The sequence below is a fragment of the Gekko japonicus genome, unplaced genomic scaffold (genome assembly GCF_001447785.1).
Source record: "Gekko japonicus isolate JY-2015 unplaced genomic scaffold, Gekko_japonicus_V1.1 scaffold1096, whole genome shotgun sequence".
Taxonomy (NCBI): domain Eukaryota; kingdom Metazoa; phylum Chordata; class Lepidosauria; order Squamata; family Gekkonidae; genus Gekko; species Gekko japonicus.
Genome location: NW_015161985.1, coordinates 343,325 through 358,091, shown reverse-complemented (window position 1 = coordinate 358,091; position 14,767 = coordinate 343,325). Strand labels below are relative to the sequence as shown.

Genomic DNA, 14,767 nt, shown 5'->3' with positions numbered 1-14,767 from the left:
GCAGAAGGTCTGGGATTTGAATACGTGATGTTCTGCAACCTCTCGGAGAAACGGGTGGTGTGCCTTTTCCAGCCAGGCCCTTATCTGGAAGGGCCTCCAGGGTATGGATTGAGAAATCAGGGAACTCCTTGACTATCGACACAGTAGGTTTCGCCTCTGAGTTGCCAACGAGCACTGCTAGATTTCTTTATGTCCCTGGCTCCCTCATTCACACCTACGTTGTTGCTTCAAGGCCTTTGGACACCATTGGGGATCTACACCACCTTCAAGAGATATTTTACTTCTGAATGTCATTGACCCCTAGTCGGGGCAGAGAACTCCCCCCATGCAGACCTTCCATTTCCAAGCAGTGTTGAGGGGAAAAAAACAGAAAACAAAATGGGGCAGCGATGCACGTGTGATAACGTCACTTCCGGGGGAAACGAGAAGTGTTGGTAGGTAGCTCTAGGAATCGCTTGAAACTCTACGTCAAACCATTTTACCATAGAGTTTCCTGTGATTCCTAGAGCTACCCACCCTCACTTCTGGGTTCCCCCCCAGAAGTGACATCATCCTGCCTGCACTGCTGTCCTGGCACCATCTACCTGCCCCCAACCCTCCCACCAGTTGCTGGGTTTGGCCCGACAACTCTAGTTTTACTAATTTCTTTGCCAAGAATATTAGTAACATCCATTTCTTCTTCAGTCCCTGCTACTTTGCTAGGTTTTCCTCTTCCTCTATCAGTTTGGTGTAGTGGTTAGGAGTGCGGACACTAATCTGGGAGAAACGGGTTTGTTTCCCCACTCTTCCACATGCAGCTGCTGGTGTGACCTTGGGCCAGTCACAAAGTTATCTCAGAGCTGTTTTCTCAACGGCAGTCCTCGAGAGAGAGCTCTCTCAGCCCCACCCACCTCACAGGGTGTCTGTTGTGGGGAGGGGAAGGGAAAGGAGATTGTAAGCCGCTCTGAGACTCCTTTGGGTAGTGAAGGGCGGGGTATAAATCCAGTCTTTTCTTCTTCTTCCTTCAGTGTCTCCAAACCAACCAACCCTTGAAACCCAGCTGTGTCTCCACAAGGTCCTGATTTCCCCCGATGCCCACCATTTCCCCAATCCATGCTTAGAATGAGGAGTATTCATTCTCCTCATCTCTGTGTAACGGTCTGTTTCTTTTCCCTTCCCAGTTTTGTGCACGGGGGCTCCGTCGCGACCGTTCTCGACAACAACCTGATAGGGTGTGCGTTCATGACCGTTGGCGGGGCTCTAATGGCTAACCTCAACATCACCTTTAAGAAGTGAGCAGATGATGCTGTACCTCTTGTGCTCTGCTAACACTGGTATTGGATCCGGACAGACAAGATGGCCAATTAAGAGGGAGAGCATTTTTTCCCAGGTCCCTTCAGACATGCCAGCTGATCTCCAGATGATAGATACTGATGCCCCTGGAGAAAATGGCAGCTCTGGATGGTGGACTCTGTGGCGTCACATCCCTGCTGAGGCCTGTCCTCTCCTCAAACCCCACCTTCCCCAGGCTCCACACCCATATCTCGAGGATTTTCCAACCAGGACACCCTAAGGACTTTTCCACATTCTCATTTTCTCTCACTTCTAACTTCCTGTTTCTTTGGCGTGTTTTTTTTCCTGTTGTATGTGTGTTTGGCTCCGCCTAGTGGTCGATTCGATATTACATCTGTTTATGCCCTGCATAAAACCCTGCAGTTTAAAGCTACAAGGAGATATAGAATCATAGAATGTTAGAGTTGGAAGGGACCTTGCAGGTCATCTAGTCCAACCCCCTACACTCTGCAGGAGCATAGCTGAAAGATAGCCCTACAACATACCTGAAAGATGGTTGTCCAGCCTCCGCTTGAAAATGTCCAGTGAAGGAACATCTCCCACCAGCCGAGGCAGTCTGTTCCACTGCTCAACCACTCTTACAGTCAGGAAGTTTCTCCTGATATTTAGCCGGTAACGACTCCCTTGTAATTTCCACCCATTAGAACTAGTCTTGCAATCCAGAGCAGGAGAGAATAGACCTGCTTCATCTTCTACATGACAGCCCTTCAAATGTTTGAAGGCTGCAATCATGTCCCTTCTAAGCCTTCTCTTTCCCAGGCTAAGCATACCCAACTCTTTCAGCCTTATCTTGTAAGACTTGGATTCCAACCCTCTCACCATCCTGGTTGCCCTCTTCTGGATACGCTCGACTGACTTATGACTGACGTAAAACAATGTAATATTGAATCAACCACTAGAGGGAGCAAAACGTGCAGAACGAAACACCCCCCTCCTTAAGAAACAGGAACTTACAAGTGAAGGAAATGAGAATGCAGAAATGCCATGAGTTACCTTTGGCAACCCTTAGAACACCAGTTATGGCTTGACTTGTACTGTGGAAAAGGAATGCCTTGGCTACTGTTGTGAGCCAGTTGTGGAAAGCCAGTTTGGGGTAGTGGTTAGAGTGCGGACTCTAATCTGGGAGAACCGGGTTTGATTCCCCACTTCTCCACATGCAGCTGCTGGCGTGACCTCGGATCAGTCACAAGTTCTCTCAGAGCTGTTCTCTCAAGGGCAGTTCTCGAAAGATCTCTCTCAGCCCCACCTACCTCACAGGGTGTCTGTTGTGGGGAGGGGAAGGGGAAGGAGTTTGTAAGCTGCTCTGAGACTCCTTCGGGTAGTGAAGGGCAGGGTATAAATCCAATCTCTTCTTCTCTCTACACTTTATTTTAATTATTTATTAAAATACTTATACCCCAGCTTTTGTCTTGGCTTGCTACCAGTTATCCAGCTTCCCCAGAGTTTACATTCAAGGTCCGTTGGGATCCAAAGACAGAGGCCCTCATGATGCGTATAAGCAAGTGCTGAACTGGCCCAATCCATCCCTACCATTGGCCAAGGTCAACCCAGCTCCTGATTCGCTTCTAGCTTGACCAGCTGCCCGTATAGAAATGACTTGCTGGAGAACTTCAGGTCCAGTCCTGGCCATTCTACTACTGTTCTGATGCTCTTGTGTGTTCCTTAGTTCCACGTGGGGACAGGAGGTGGATTTCCGCTTTGGGGCAGGAAGCCGGAGGGTACTGACAGGCCAACCAGGGCAGCCTTTTATCATCTGCGGCTGGCTCGGTAGTTGGTTCCCTACCTTGACCGTGAAGACCTGGCCACTGTGATCCATGCAACGGTCACCTCGAGCCTTGACTACTGTAACGCTCTCTACTTAGGGCTGCCTCTGTCACAAATCCGGAAGCTGCAGCTGTTGTTGGGCCTCTCTAGGCGAGACCATATTCGGCCTGGGCTGCAAGCGCTGCACTGGCTGCCGATAGCATACCGGATTCGCTTCAAAGTGCTGGTTCTTACCTTTAAAGCCCTGAATGGCCAGGGTCCGGCTTACCTGAAGGACCGTCTCTTTCCGTATGTTCCCCCAAGAGCACTACGATCGGTGAACCTCCATCTCCTGGAAGTTCCAGGTCCCCGAGAGATTAAGTTTGCTCCTACTAGGGCTAGGGCTTTTCCGGTGGCGGCTCCTACCTGGTGGAATGAGCTCCCAGAGGAGATCCAGGCCCTGTGGGACCTTAGGCAGTTCCACAGGGCCTGTAAGACGGAGCTCTTCCGCCAGGCGCTCGAGTAGGAGCCGCCGCCACCACTATCCTACCACCGAGGTAGTGTGTCATCGGCTGCCCTACTAAAGGGGGACAGGCCTGGCCTGGCAGAACAGCGTAGCGGGAGACCGCGCTACTGAGATAGCTGGCCGCCAAATTTGGGTGGCTGTTCCCATCTTGGAAGATTTATATAGGTTCAGCACCGTGTTATAGGATGATTTTTACTGTTGTTTTAAATATTGTATTCTATTATATGTTTTATTGTAATTTATACCTCGGCTTTGCCGCATGTGAGCCGCCCTGAGCCTTTGGGAGGGCGGGATATAAATCAAATAAATCAAATAAAAATAAAATAAATAAAATGTCTTTTCTCCCCGCAGCCCCATCCCCCTGGGCTCTGTAGTCCTGGTGGAGAGCAAAGTGGAGAGAGTGGAAGGGAAGAAAATGTTTACATCTGGCCTCGTGCGGAGCCCCGATGGGGAGACCATTTACGCCAAGGCCACCGGTAAGTGCTTCAGGAATCCCCCGCGTGGTGCCTGTGGTTGCCGTGGCACCCGCCGACACCCCAAAAACTGTTTTTGGAATGTGGGTGGGGCCACGTGGGGCTTTTGCCAAGCAAGGCTTCTGATTGGCCACTGGGGATTTGATCGGCTGTGCAGCGGCTCCAACCACAGGACAAAGACCTTCACTGTGTGACTGACAGGAAACTCTGGCAGCCATTTTGTGGCTGTGCCCACCACTCCCGTCAGAATCCCAAAGGTGCCCACATGCTCAAAATGGTTGGGGTGGGGTTGCCAAGTCCTGCCTTTTTGCCAACGGGGCATACAAGGGAGTTTTTTGGGAGAGCCAGTTTGGTGTAGTGGTTAAGTGCGCGGACTCTAACCGGGGTTGATTCCCCACTAGTCCACTTGCACCTGGCTGGATGACCTTGGGCAAGTCGTAGTTCTGATGAGAGCTGTTCTCGAAAAAGAGCCATTTCTGTCAAAAGCTTTCTCAGCCCTGCCTACCTCTCAGGGTGTCTATTGTGGGGAGGGGAAGGGAAAGGAGTTTGTAAGCCGCTCTGAGACTCCTTCGGGGAGTGAAGGGCGGGGTATAAATCCAACCTCTTCTTCTTCTTCTTTTACCTCACAGGGAGTCTGTTGTGGGGAGGGGAAGGGAAAGGAGATTGTAAGCCGCTCTGAGACTCCTTCGGGGAGTGAAGGGCGGGGTATAAATCCAACCTCTTCTTCTTCTTCTTTTACCTCACAGGGAGTCTGTTGTGGGGAGGGGAAGGGAAAGGAGATTGTAAGCCGCTCTGAGACTCCTTCGGGGAGTGAAGGGCGGGGTATAAATCCAACCTCTTCTTCTTCTTCTTTTACCTCACAGGGAGTCTGTTGTGGGGAGGGGAAGGGAAAGGAGATTGTAAGCCGCTCTGAGACTCCTTCGGGGAGTGAAGGGCGGGGTATAAATCCAACCTCTTCTTCTTCTTCTTTTACCTCACAGGGAGTCTGTTGTGGGGAGGGGAAGGGAAAGGAGATTGTAAGCCGCTCTGAGACTCCTTCGGGGAGTGAAGGGCGGGGTATAAATCCAACCTCTTCTTCTTCTTCTTTTACCTCACAGGGAGTCTGTTGTGGGGAGGGGAAGGGAAAGGAGATTGTAAGCCGCTCTGAGACTCCTTCGGGGAGTGAAGGGCGGGGTATAAATCCAACCTCTTCTTCTTCTTCTTTTACCTCACAGGGAGTCTGTTGTGGGGAGGGGAAGGGAAAGGAGATTGTAAGCCGCTCTGAGACTCCTTCGGGGAGTGAAGGGCGGGGTATAAATCCAACCTCTTCTTCTTCTTCTTTTACCTCACAGGGAGTCTGTTGTGGGGAGGGGAAGGGAAAGGAGATTGTAAGCCGCTCTGAGACTCCTTCGGGGAGTGAAGGGCGGGGTATAAATCCAACCTCTTCTTCTTCTTCTTTTACCTCACAGGGAGTCTGTTGTGGGGAGGGGAAGGGAAAGGAGATTGTAAGCCGCTCTGAGACTCCTTCGGGGAGTGAAGGGCGGGGTATAAATCCAACCTCTTCTTCTTCTTCTTGCTGTGCATGCGAAGCGCACGCAGCGTGATGACATCACCCGGGAGTGACATCATAGTGTCGCCAACGTCGGGGGAGGTAACGGCCCGAGGTTTTGGGCAAGCTCTTTCGTTTGCAGCCAATTTTACCGTAGAGTTTTGCCCAAAACCTAGAGCGTCGCCCCCTTGGCATTGGCGGTGCAATGATGTCACTTCCGGGTGATGTCATCACACCACGTTTTGGGGCATTTGTGGGCCGGCGATGGGGAGGAGTCTGCAAAATCGAAGGACCCCCTGCCTGGCCTGGAGACCCTAGGTTGGGGTCCCCTCATTACTGTGACTGACAGTTGGTCTCACAGCCTCAGGTAAAAGTCCTTCGCCTCATCGGACCCTTTTAAAACTGGAGATGCCGGGGGTTGAACCTGGGACCTCCTGCATGCCAAGCAGAGGCTCTTCCACTGAGCCACAGTCCCTCTTTACAGCTCTCCAGGGTCTCAGGCGGAGGTCTTTCCCATCACAGATGCCGGGGATTGAGTCTGGGACCTCCTGCATGCCAAGCAGAGGCTCTTCCACTGAGCCACAGCCCCTCTTTACAGCTCTCCGGGGTCTCAAGTGGAGGTCTTTCCCATCACCTCCTGCCTGGTCCTTTGTAACTGGAGATGCCGGAGATTGAACCTGGGACCTCCTGCATGCCAAGCAGAGGCTCTGCCACTGAGCCACAGCCCCTCTTTACAGCTCTCCAGGGTCTCAGGTGGAGGTCTTTCCCATCACCTCCTGCCTGGTCCTTTTTAAGTGGAGATGCCGGGGGTTGAACCTGGGACCTTCTGCATGCCAAGCAGAGGCTCTTCCACTGAGCCACAGCCCCTCTTTACAGCTCGCCAGGGTCTCAGGCGGAGGTCTTTCCCATCACCTCCTGCCTGGTCCTTTTTAAGTGGAGATGCCGGGGGTTGAACCTGGGACCTTCTGCATGCCAAGCTCTCACTGTACCACTGTTATTATCTGCGTTTGTTCTGATCTTTCTCGCTTCTTCTTAGCAGCAGCTGCTAGTAGAATTCCTCTAATAAAAGATTTACGTGCTTCCCAAATTGTAGCTGGAGACATTCCTTCTGTGTTGTTGTTTTTTTAAACTCTTCCAAATCTTTTCGTCTTCTTTTGACTCCCATGAACTCCTCTGCGAACCAATATTTGCGTAAAAGTATATTGAATTCAAGATGCGGTTTTGTGAATTTTCTTTTGGAGTTAAATTTCTAGGCGCCAGCAGGGGTCATTTCCTGCAGGAGCGCAGCTCCGGCAGTAAAGAGCCCAGGGGGCGGGCACATGCAACAAGCCCTGCCCCCTCCTCCCAGCAGCCCCGGCCACGAGGAGCATGAGTATCTGCACGTTTCCCCCCCCAATAGCTAGCAATCCGAAACAGTCCAGTGGAGCCTGAGCGGTGGGTGTTGCCTTCTGACACACTTCCGGTGATGTCAGGGGGTGTGGCCTATGCAAATGTTATGCTAATGAGCTCCTGCACCTCTTTTTCTACGAAATGACCCCTGGGTGCCAGCATCATACCTTTATATTTAGGCAACAGTACTTTGCTAATCAGTAAAATAAGTTGGCTGGGCTATAGACATTAGTCCCTCCTGACTGAATTGCATTTTAATTGTGATTATATCCTATTGGGATTGAAATGCATTTTAGTTGTGATTAAAAGGTGGAATCCGCCACTGGAAGATGTAGTGATGGTCACAGGCATAGACTGCTTTAAAAGGGGATTAGATATATTTGTAAAGGAGGGGTTCATCAGTGACTACTAGCCTTGGTGATTGAGGAGAGCCTCCACATTCAGAGGCAGACAACCTCTGAAGCCCAGTGCCAGGAGGCAACATCAGGAGAAGGCCTCAGCCTCTCTGCCTTGTTGTTGGACCTCCAGAGGAACTGGTTGGCCATCGTGTGAGAAAGGAGGCTGGACTAGAGGGACCATCACTGGTCTGACCCAGCAGGGCTCTTCTGATTTTCTTATGAAGGCCTCGGCCTCTCTGCCCTGTCGTTGGTCCTCTAGAGGAACTGGTTGGCCACCGTGTGAGACTAGATGCTGGACTAGGTGGACCACTGGTCTGATCCAGCAGGGCTCTTCTGATGTTCATCTTTTTTCTTTTTTTGTTCTTGTTTCCCCTCTCCCTGATGTTAGCTTTGGTCATCCTAATGGAGTCCAAGAAGTTCTCCCATCTGTGAGTGGTTGCCGGGTCACCTTCTGAAGACTGCACACTCTGTTGTCTTGGCCAAAGCCAGTCAAACTCCCAGTATGGATCGCTCGCTTTCCCCTACGCTCCCGGATCACCTACCACGGTCACCTGCTCCTGATTCGAACTTGCCTGCCTCAGATGTGATCTGTCTGTTGCAGAGACGTGTTACCCTAAGGGGTTGTGAGGGTCTCCTGAGTTTGTTGGGGAATTAGCCAGGAAACCCAAAGAATGCGAAAGCAAGTAATCAAACAGGATCTCCAACCTACGTTTATGGGGATTTTTCCCTCAGTAGAACTCTCAAAATGAACCAGGCCGTGATGAATGAAATGGTTTTTATTAAAGAGAATTAAAGACTAAAATCAAGAACTTATCAACTGAAGAGCACTCTATAAACACACATAGAAGTTCAGAAAATAAAGGTGGTAGCTTACAGGGACAGAGAGGGGAACTTATTTTACGGGACTATATTTACCTATCCAAGGAATCAGAGATCTGAGAAGGATGAGACGTCTCTGTGACACCCTCCTTATTCTGGAGGACTGGTTTCCCTTTAAAAGTGCTCTTTATTTTGTTCTACTAGGGTATATCCAGCTGCCACCAGGAAATTTTAAGGCTTTCCAAACCTTTGTACTTTTACTTCTGCTCTTACTGGTTAGGTAGTCTGAGTTCAAGGCTTATGGGGAACTATGTGGTCCTGAGAAAGTATTTCTTTCAGAGCTGGTATATTTGAATAAAAGAGGATTTATTGAAATAATTCATAAATAAAAGGGTAGAACAAGGTATCTAATAATGTGTAATTAATGAACCATTGCTTGGTGTATCACACACAATATGCTCCCTTACTGACAGGGATCTTTCAGGTAACTTTGTAACACTTTAACTCAAGGTCATATTTGTTCCCTGTTTTTCTCCAGTTTATCAGGACATACAGCCTTTCCTATAACTTTTCTTCAATTTAACTTTCATTTACTTATTCCTATTCTCTCAGAACAACCTCAGCTGTTCTTAACTGCTTACACACAGAACTGCTTCTAGCTTCCTTCATACACAGAACTTAACTGTTTTCTAAGCTGTTAACTGCTTTTACACAGAACTCAGAACTAACTGAACTTCTCAACTGTCAAACCTGTAACTGAAACTCTAGACTGACATACATACTCATCCACTCATTTTCACTTCCAAAACCCCTCCCCCTCTGTCAATCACCAATCACACCACACTTGCCTCTTTCAACCACTCTAGTCTACCACAGCTATGCAACCAAACTTTTAAAGAGACGCACACACACATAAAACAAGGAATCGCCACAGTCTCACTCAAGAAAGTAGGGATACCCGTTCTCATGTTGAGGGTATAAATTGGAGGACGTCCAAACACACACATGCACACACAGATACACTCAGACAGACCAAAAGACACAGTCAGTTTGGTGTAGTGGTTAAGTGCGCGGACTCTAATCTGGGAGAACCGGGTTTGATTCCCCACTCCTCCACTTGCACCTGGCTGGATGACCTTGGGCAAGCCGTAGTTCTGATAAGAGCTGTCCTTGAAAAAGAGCAGTTTCTGTCAGAGCTCTCTCACCCCCCCCCACCTCACAGGGTGTCTGTTGTGGGGAGGGGAGGGGAAAGGAGTTTGTAAGCCGCTCTGAGACTCCTTTGGGTAGTGAAGGGCGGGGTATAAATCCAATCTCCAGAGCCCATTCACACGTTATGTATAAATAACAAACGATAAAACACAAGGGCTGATAAATCTGCCCTGACGCGTTTCGGCCTACATAGGCCTTCCTCAGAGGTCAATAGTGAGGAACATATTGGCTATTATAAAGATATAGTACAATCATATAAATACAAAGTATAAATTCAATAAGGACCCAGAAGCAAGTTGTTTCAAGATAAAACCACCAGGCACAGAGTAAAAAGTACAAATGAGACCTCTAAAAGTGCAATCACATGCCAAGTGGTTCTCAGATATAAACTTCTGGTCCAGGAATCGCCTTCCTATGGTTGTAGAGCCAAATTGTCCTCAAGCAAAGAGCATGTATTTTTTATATATTTCCTTCATTAAATTTTTAATATTGGCCCCCTTTCTTACATTTAACTAACCTTTGTTAGGTTCTGGACTTGGTATTCTTGGCCACTGTGTGACACAGAGTGTTGGACTGGATGGGCCACTGGCCTGATCCAACATTGGCTTCTCTTCTGTTCTTATGGATAAACATCTGGAGCAGAGGTCCATCAGTGGCTATTAGCCACAAGGTATAGATAGGAGCTCTCAGTCTGGGGCAGGTGATGCTCTGTATTCTTGGTGCTGGGGCAACAGTGGGAGGGCTTCTAGTGTCCTGGCCCCACTGCTGGACCTCCTGATGGCACCTGGTATTTCTAGCCACTGTGTGACACAGAGTGTTGGACTGGATGGGCCATTGGCCAGATCCAACATTGGCTTCTCTTATGTTCTTAACAGTGGGAGGGCTTCTAGTGTCCTGGCCCCACTGGTGGACCTCCCAATGGCACCTGGTATTTTTGGCCACTGTGTGACACAGAGTGTTGGACTGGATGGGTCACTGGCCTGATCCAACATTGGCTTCTCTTCTGTTCTTATGGATAAACATCTGGAGCAGAGGTCCATCAGTGGCTATTAGCCACAAGGTACAGTGTCATCGATGCAACGAACATGAAATTGAGCCAACTTCAGAGGACAGCGGAAGACAGGAGGGCCTGGCGGGATCTGGTCCATGGGGTCGCAAAGAGTCGGACTCGACTGTGCGACTGAACAACAAAAATAGATAGGAGCTCTCGGTCTGGGGCAAGGGATGCTCTGTATTCTTGCTGCTTGGGGGGGGGGCAATAGTGGGAGGGCTTCTAGTGTCCTGGCCCCACTGCTGGACCTCCCAATGGCACCTGGTATTTTTGGCCACTGTATGACACAGAGTGTTGGACTGGATGGGCCCGTGGCCTGATCCAACATTGGCTTCTCTTCTGTTCTTATGATTGGGCTAGCCTAAGCCACCCAGGTCAAGGCAAGAGACCAACGGAGGTGGTTTGCCATGGCCTGCCTCAGCAGAACAACACTAGACTTCCTTCATGGCTGGCCCTGCTTAGCCTTTGAGATCTTCCAAGTGGGACTACCCAGCTCAGGGCTATCCCCACTTCAGACCCACAGATATCCACTGAGACATCTGTCTGACAACCTGCGTTGTGGGCGTCATAGGAACAGCCCTGCCGGATCAGACCCACAGTCCATCTGGTCCAATGAAGGAGCCAGAAAAGGTTCTTAAGTTTTTCCTCCCTCTCCCGAAATACTAGAACTCGAGGGCAGCCAATGAAGCTGACGGGCAGGAGGTTCTCGACGGACAAAAAGAAACACTTCTTTACACAGAGAGTGATTAAAATGTGGATTTCGCTGCCGGAGGATGTAGCGATGGCCACAGGGACAAACAGCTTGAAAAGGGGGTTAGTTTGATTCATGGAGGAGAGATCTGACCAAGGCTGTTCAGGATAGGACGTTCGGAGTGCCACCAAGTCGCTTCTGATTTAAGACGCACACACACAACGTTTATGACTTCTTTCAGCTCCGTTTTCAGATTTATGCAATCAAAACCTTATCACTCTGTTTACTGGGTGCCCTGTCCTGTTAAGTCTCATAAGAACATAAGAGACGCCAATGTTGGATCAGGCCAAAGGCCCATCCAGTCCAACACTCTGTGTCACACAGTAGCCAGAAATACCAGGTGCCATCAGGAGATCCACCAGTGGAGCCAGGACATTACAAGCCCTCCCACTGTTGACCCCCCTGCTTGTAGCACCCACCACTTCCTGTGGCAGTGAATTCCATGTGTTAATCACTCTTTGGGTGAAGAAGTACTTCCTTTTATCCGTTCTAACCCGACCGCTCTGCAGTTTCATGGAGTGCCCACGAGTTCTTGTATTGTGAGAAAGGGAGAAAAGTACCTCTTTCTTTACCTGCTCTTTCCCATGCATAATCTTATAAACCTCGATCATGTCACCCCTCAGTCGTCTTTTCTCCAAGCTAAAGAGCCCTAAGCGCTTTAACCTTTCCTCATAGGGAAAGTGTTCCAACCCTTTTATCATTCGAGTTGCCCTTTTCTGCACTTTTTCCAAAGCTATAATATCCTTTTTAAGGTGTGGTGCCCAGAACTGCACACAGTATTCCAAATGAGGTCTCACCATTGATTTATATAGGGGCATTATGATATTGGCTGATCTGTTTTCAATACCCTTCCTAATAATCCCCAGCATAGCATTGGCCTTCTTTATTGCAGTCACACACTGTCTCGACATTTTCAGTGAGTTATCCACTACAACTCCAAGATCTCTCTCTTGCTCAGTCTCTGCCAGTTCAGACCCCATCAATGTGTATTTATATTTAGGATTTTTGGCTCCAATGTGCATCACCTTGCACTTGGCCACATTGAACCCCATTTGCCATGTTGACGCCCACTCGCCCATCTTTGACAGATCCCTTTGGAGTGCCTCACAATCCTCACTGGTTTTCACCACCCTGAACAACTTCGTATCATCTGCAAATTTAGCCACTTCACTGCTTACTCCCATCTCCAAATCATTAATGAACAAGTTAAAAAGCAGTGGACCAAGTACTGATCCCTGCGGTACCCCACTGCTTACCACCCTCCACTGAGAAAATTGCCCATTTATACTCACTCTCTGTTTTCTATTAATTAGCCAGTTTTTGATCCATAAAAGGACTTGTCCTTCTATCCCATGATTTTTGAGCTTACTTAGGAGCCTTTGATGAGGAACTTTATCAAAAGCTTTCTGGAAGTCAAGGTAAACAATATCTATTGGGTCCCCCCTGTCCACATGTTTGTTCACGCCCTCAAAGAACACTAACAGGTTAGTGAGACAAGATCTTCCGTTACAGAACCCATGCTGATTCTGCCTCAATAGGTTTTGTTCATCTATGTGCCTACTAATTCTTTCCTTAATAATGGTTTCCACCAGGGGTCATTTCGTAGAAAAAGAGCTAGGGGAACTCATTAGCATAACTCATTAGCATATGCCACACCCCCTGACATCACCGGAAGTGTGTTCTCCCCACAGCCGGCGGCGACCTACAGCGGGCACCAGCAGGGAGCTCCAGGCCCCGCCCTCCCGCACTTCACCCGGGGGGATGGCGTCCCCCCCCCAAATGACCCCTGGTTTCCACCAATTTACCCGGTATCGACATCAGACTGACTGGCCTGTAATTTCCCGGATCTCCTCTGGAACCCTTTTTAAAGAAGGGAGTGACATTAGCTACGTTCCAGTCCTCAGGAATGGAGGCAGATTTTAAGGAAAGGTTACATATTTTTGTAAGTAAATCCACAAGTTCAAATTTGAGTTTTTTCAGAACTCTCAGATGTATGCCATCTGGGCCTGGTGATTTATCAAGTGAGAAAGGTGGACTAAACGTAAATAAATACATTGTTATTTCTTCGCAGGTACTGGGATTCATCCCAAATGCACACTTCTATTTCTGAGAGTCAAAACCAATAGCCAACTTGTGCTGAATTCCAGTAACGTGCTGGGTGGGGGGGATACGGTGAATAAAAGAGGATAGAAGAAGAGCGAAGACAAGAGATTGGATTTATACCCTGCCCTTCACTAACCGAAGGAGTCTCAGAGCGGCTTACAAACTCCTTTCCCTTCCCCTCCCCACAACAGACACCCTGTGAGGTCGGTGGGGCTGAGAGAGCTCTGAGAGAACTGCCCTTGAGAGAACAGCTCTGAGAAATCTTGTGACTGACCCAAGGTCACACCAGCAGCTGCATGGGGAGGAGTAGGGGATCAAACCCGGTTCCTCCCAGATTAGATCCCGCGCTCCTAACCACTACAACAAACTGGCTCTAACAAACTACCCAGTTTTAGGGGTCAGCACAAAAAAGCCCTACTTTCCACCCTATTTTGATGAACGATCTCAGGCAGGGGAGTCTGTGTCTGTGTGTGGGTGAGACTATTGGAACGACTCGATCCCCTGGGGCTAAAAACCTCAGCAGAAGCTGCAGAGATGTGCCTGGGCATTACCTGAGAAATTAATCCCAGCTGATTCGGGCAGGTTCTCCCTTCAGCAGCTAAACACTGTCGCCAACTGCGGGCTGGAAAATTCCTGGAGATTTGGGGGTGGAGCAAGAGACAGGTAATGGGAAGGGGCTCAGCAGGGTACAAGGCCACACCACCCTTCCTCCAATGCAGCCGTTTTCTCCAGGGGAACTGAACCCTGTTGTGTGGGGGTCAGTCAAAGTTCTGGGCGATCTCCAGGCCCCACCTGGAGGTTGATAACCCTACTACCCGAGAGGTGATGTACCCTGTATCCTGTGGCCGGGACTCCCCGAACCAGACACTTTGCATGCGTACAAGCCGGGCTCAGCATCACATGTTAACAGCAGCAACTGAGCATTAGTAAAGGTTAAGTTTTCCCTTGCTCGAAAGCCAGTCGAATCTGACTCTAGGGGATGTGGTGCTCATCTCCGCTTCCAAGCCGAAGAGCCAGCACTGTCCGAAGACGTCTCCGTGGTCATGTGGCTGGCATGACTAGACGCCGAGGCACACGGAACGCTGTTCCCCTCCCACCAAAGTGGTACCTATTTAAGGTAAAGGTTCCCTTGCTCGAAAGCCAGTCAAATCCGACTCTAGGGTTGTGGTGCTCATCTCCGTTTCAAAGCTGAAGAGCCAGTGCTGACCGAAGACGTTTCCGTGGTCATGTGGCCGGCATGACTAAACACCAAGGCACACGGAACGCTGTGGTACCTATTTATCTACTTGCAATTTCTTGCTTTCGAACTGCTAGGTGGGCAGGAGCTGGAACTAGAGACGGGAGCTGTCATGCGGCAACTCGAGTCTCGAACTGCTGAACTACCGACCTTCCACAGCCTGCAGTTCAGCTTCTTAACCACTTGAGCCACCGCAGCTCCTTAAAGG

The 14,767-nt window shown here is 49.4% G+C and overlaps 1 protein-coding gene across 1 annotated transcript; it reads left to right on the top strand.

The window, feature by feature from the left end:
• The first annotated feature begins 9 nt into the window (after window positions 1-9).
• Window positions 10-8,421, top strand: LOC107126260 (acyl-coenzyme A thioesterase THEM4-like). The gene is made up of 4 exons (XM_015429802.1): window positions 10-101; window positions 1,161-1,271; window positions 3,953-4,077; window positions 7,778-8,421. Exons 1-4 carry the CDS (start codon window positions 28-30, stop codon window positions 7,819-7,821), a joined length of 354 nt encoding a protein of 117 aa, XP_015285288.1. The 5' UTR covers window positions 10-27; the 3' UTR covers window positions 7,822-8,421.
• Window positions 8,422-14,767: the final 6,346 nt, after the last annotated feature.

Coding starts and splice junctions, on each gene's coding strand:
- LOC107126260 (XM_015429802.1), top strand. CDS start 28: ATGTTCTGCAACCTCTCGGAGAAACGGGTGGTGTGCCTTTTCCAGCCA. Junction 1,272..3,952: donor CTCAACATCACCTTTAAGAA/GTGAGCAGATGA, acceptor TTCTCCCCGCAG/CCCCATCCCCCTGGGCTCTG. Junction 4,078..7,777: donor CATTTACGCCAAGGCCACCG/GTAAGTGCTTCA, acceptor CCCTGATGTTAG/CTTTGGTCATCCTAATGGAG.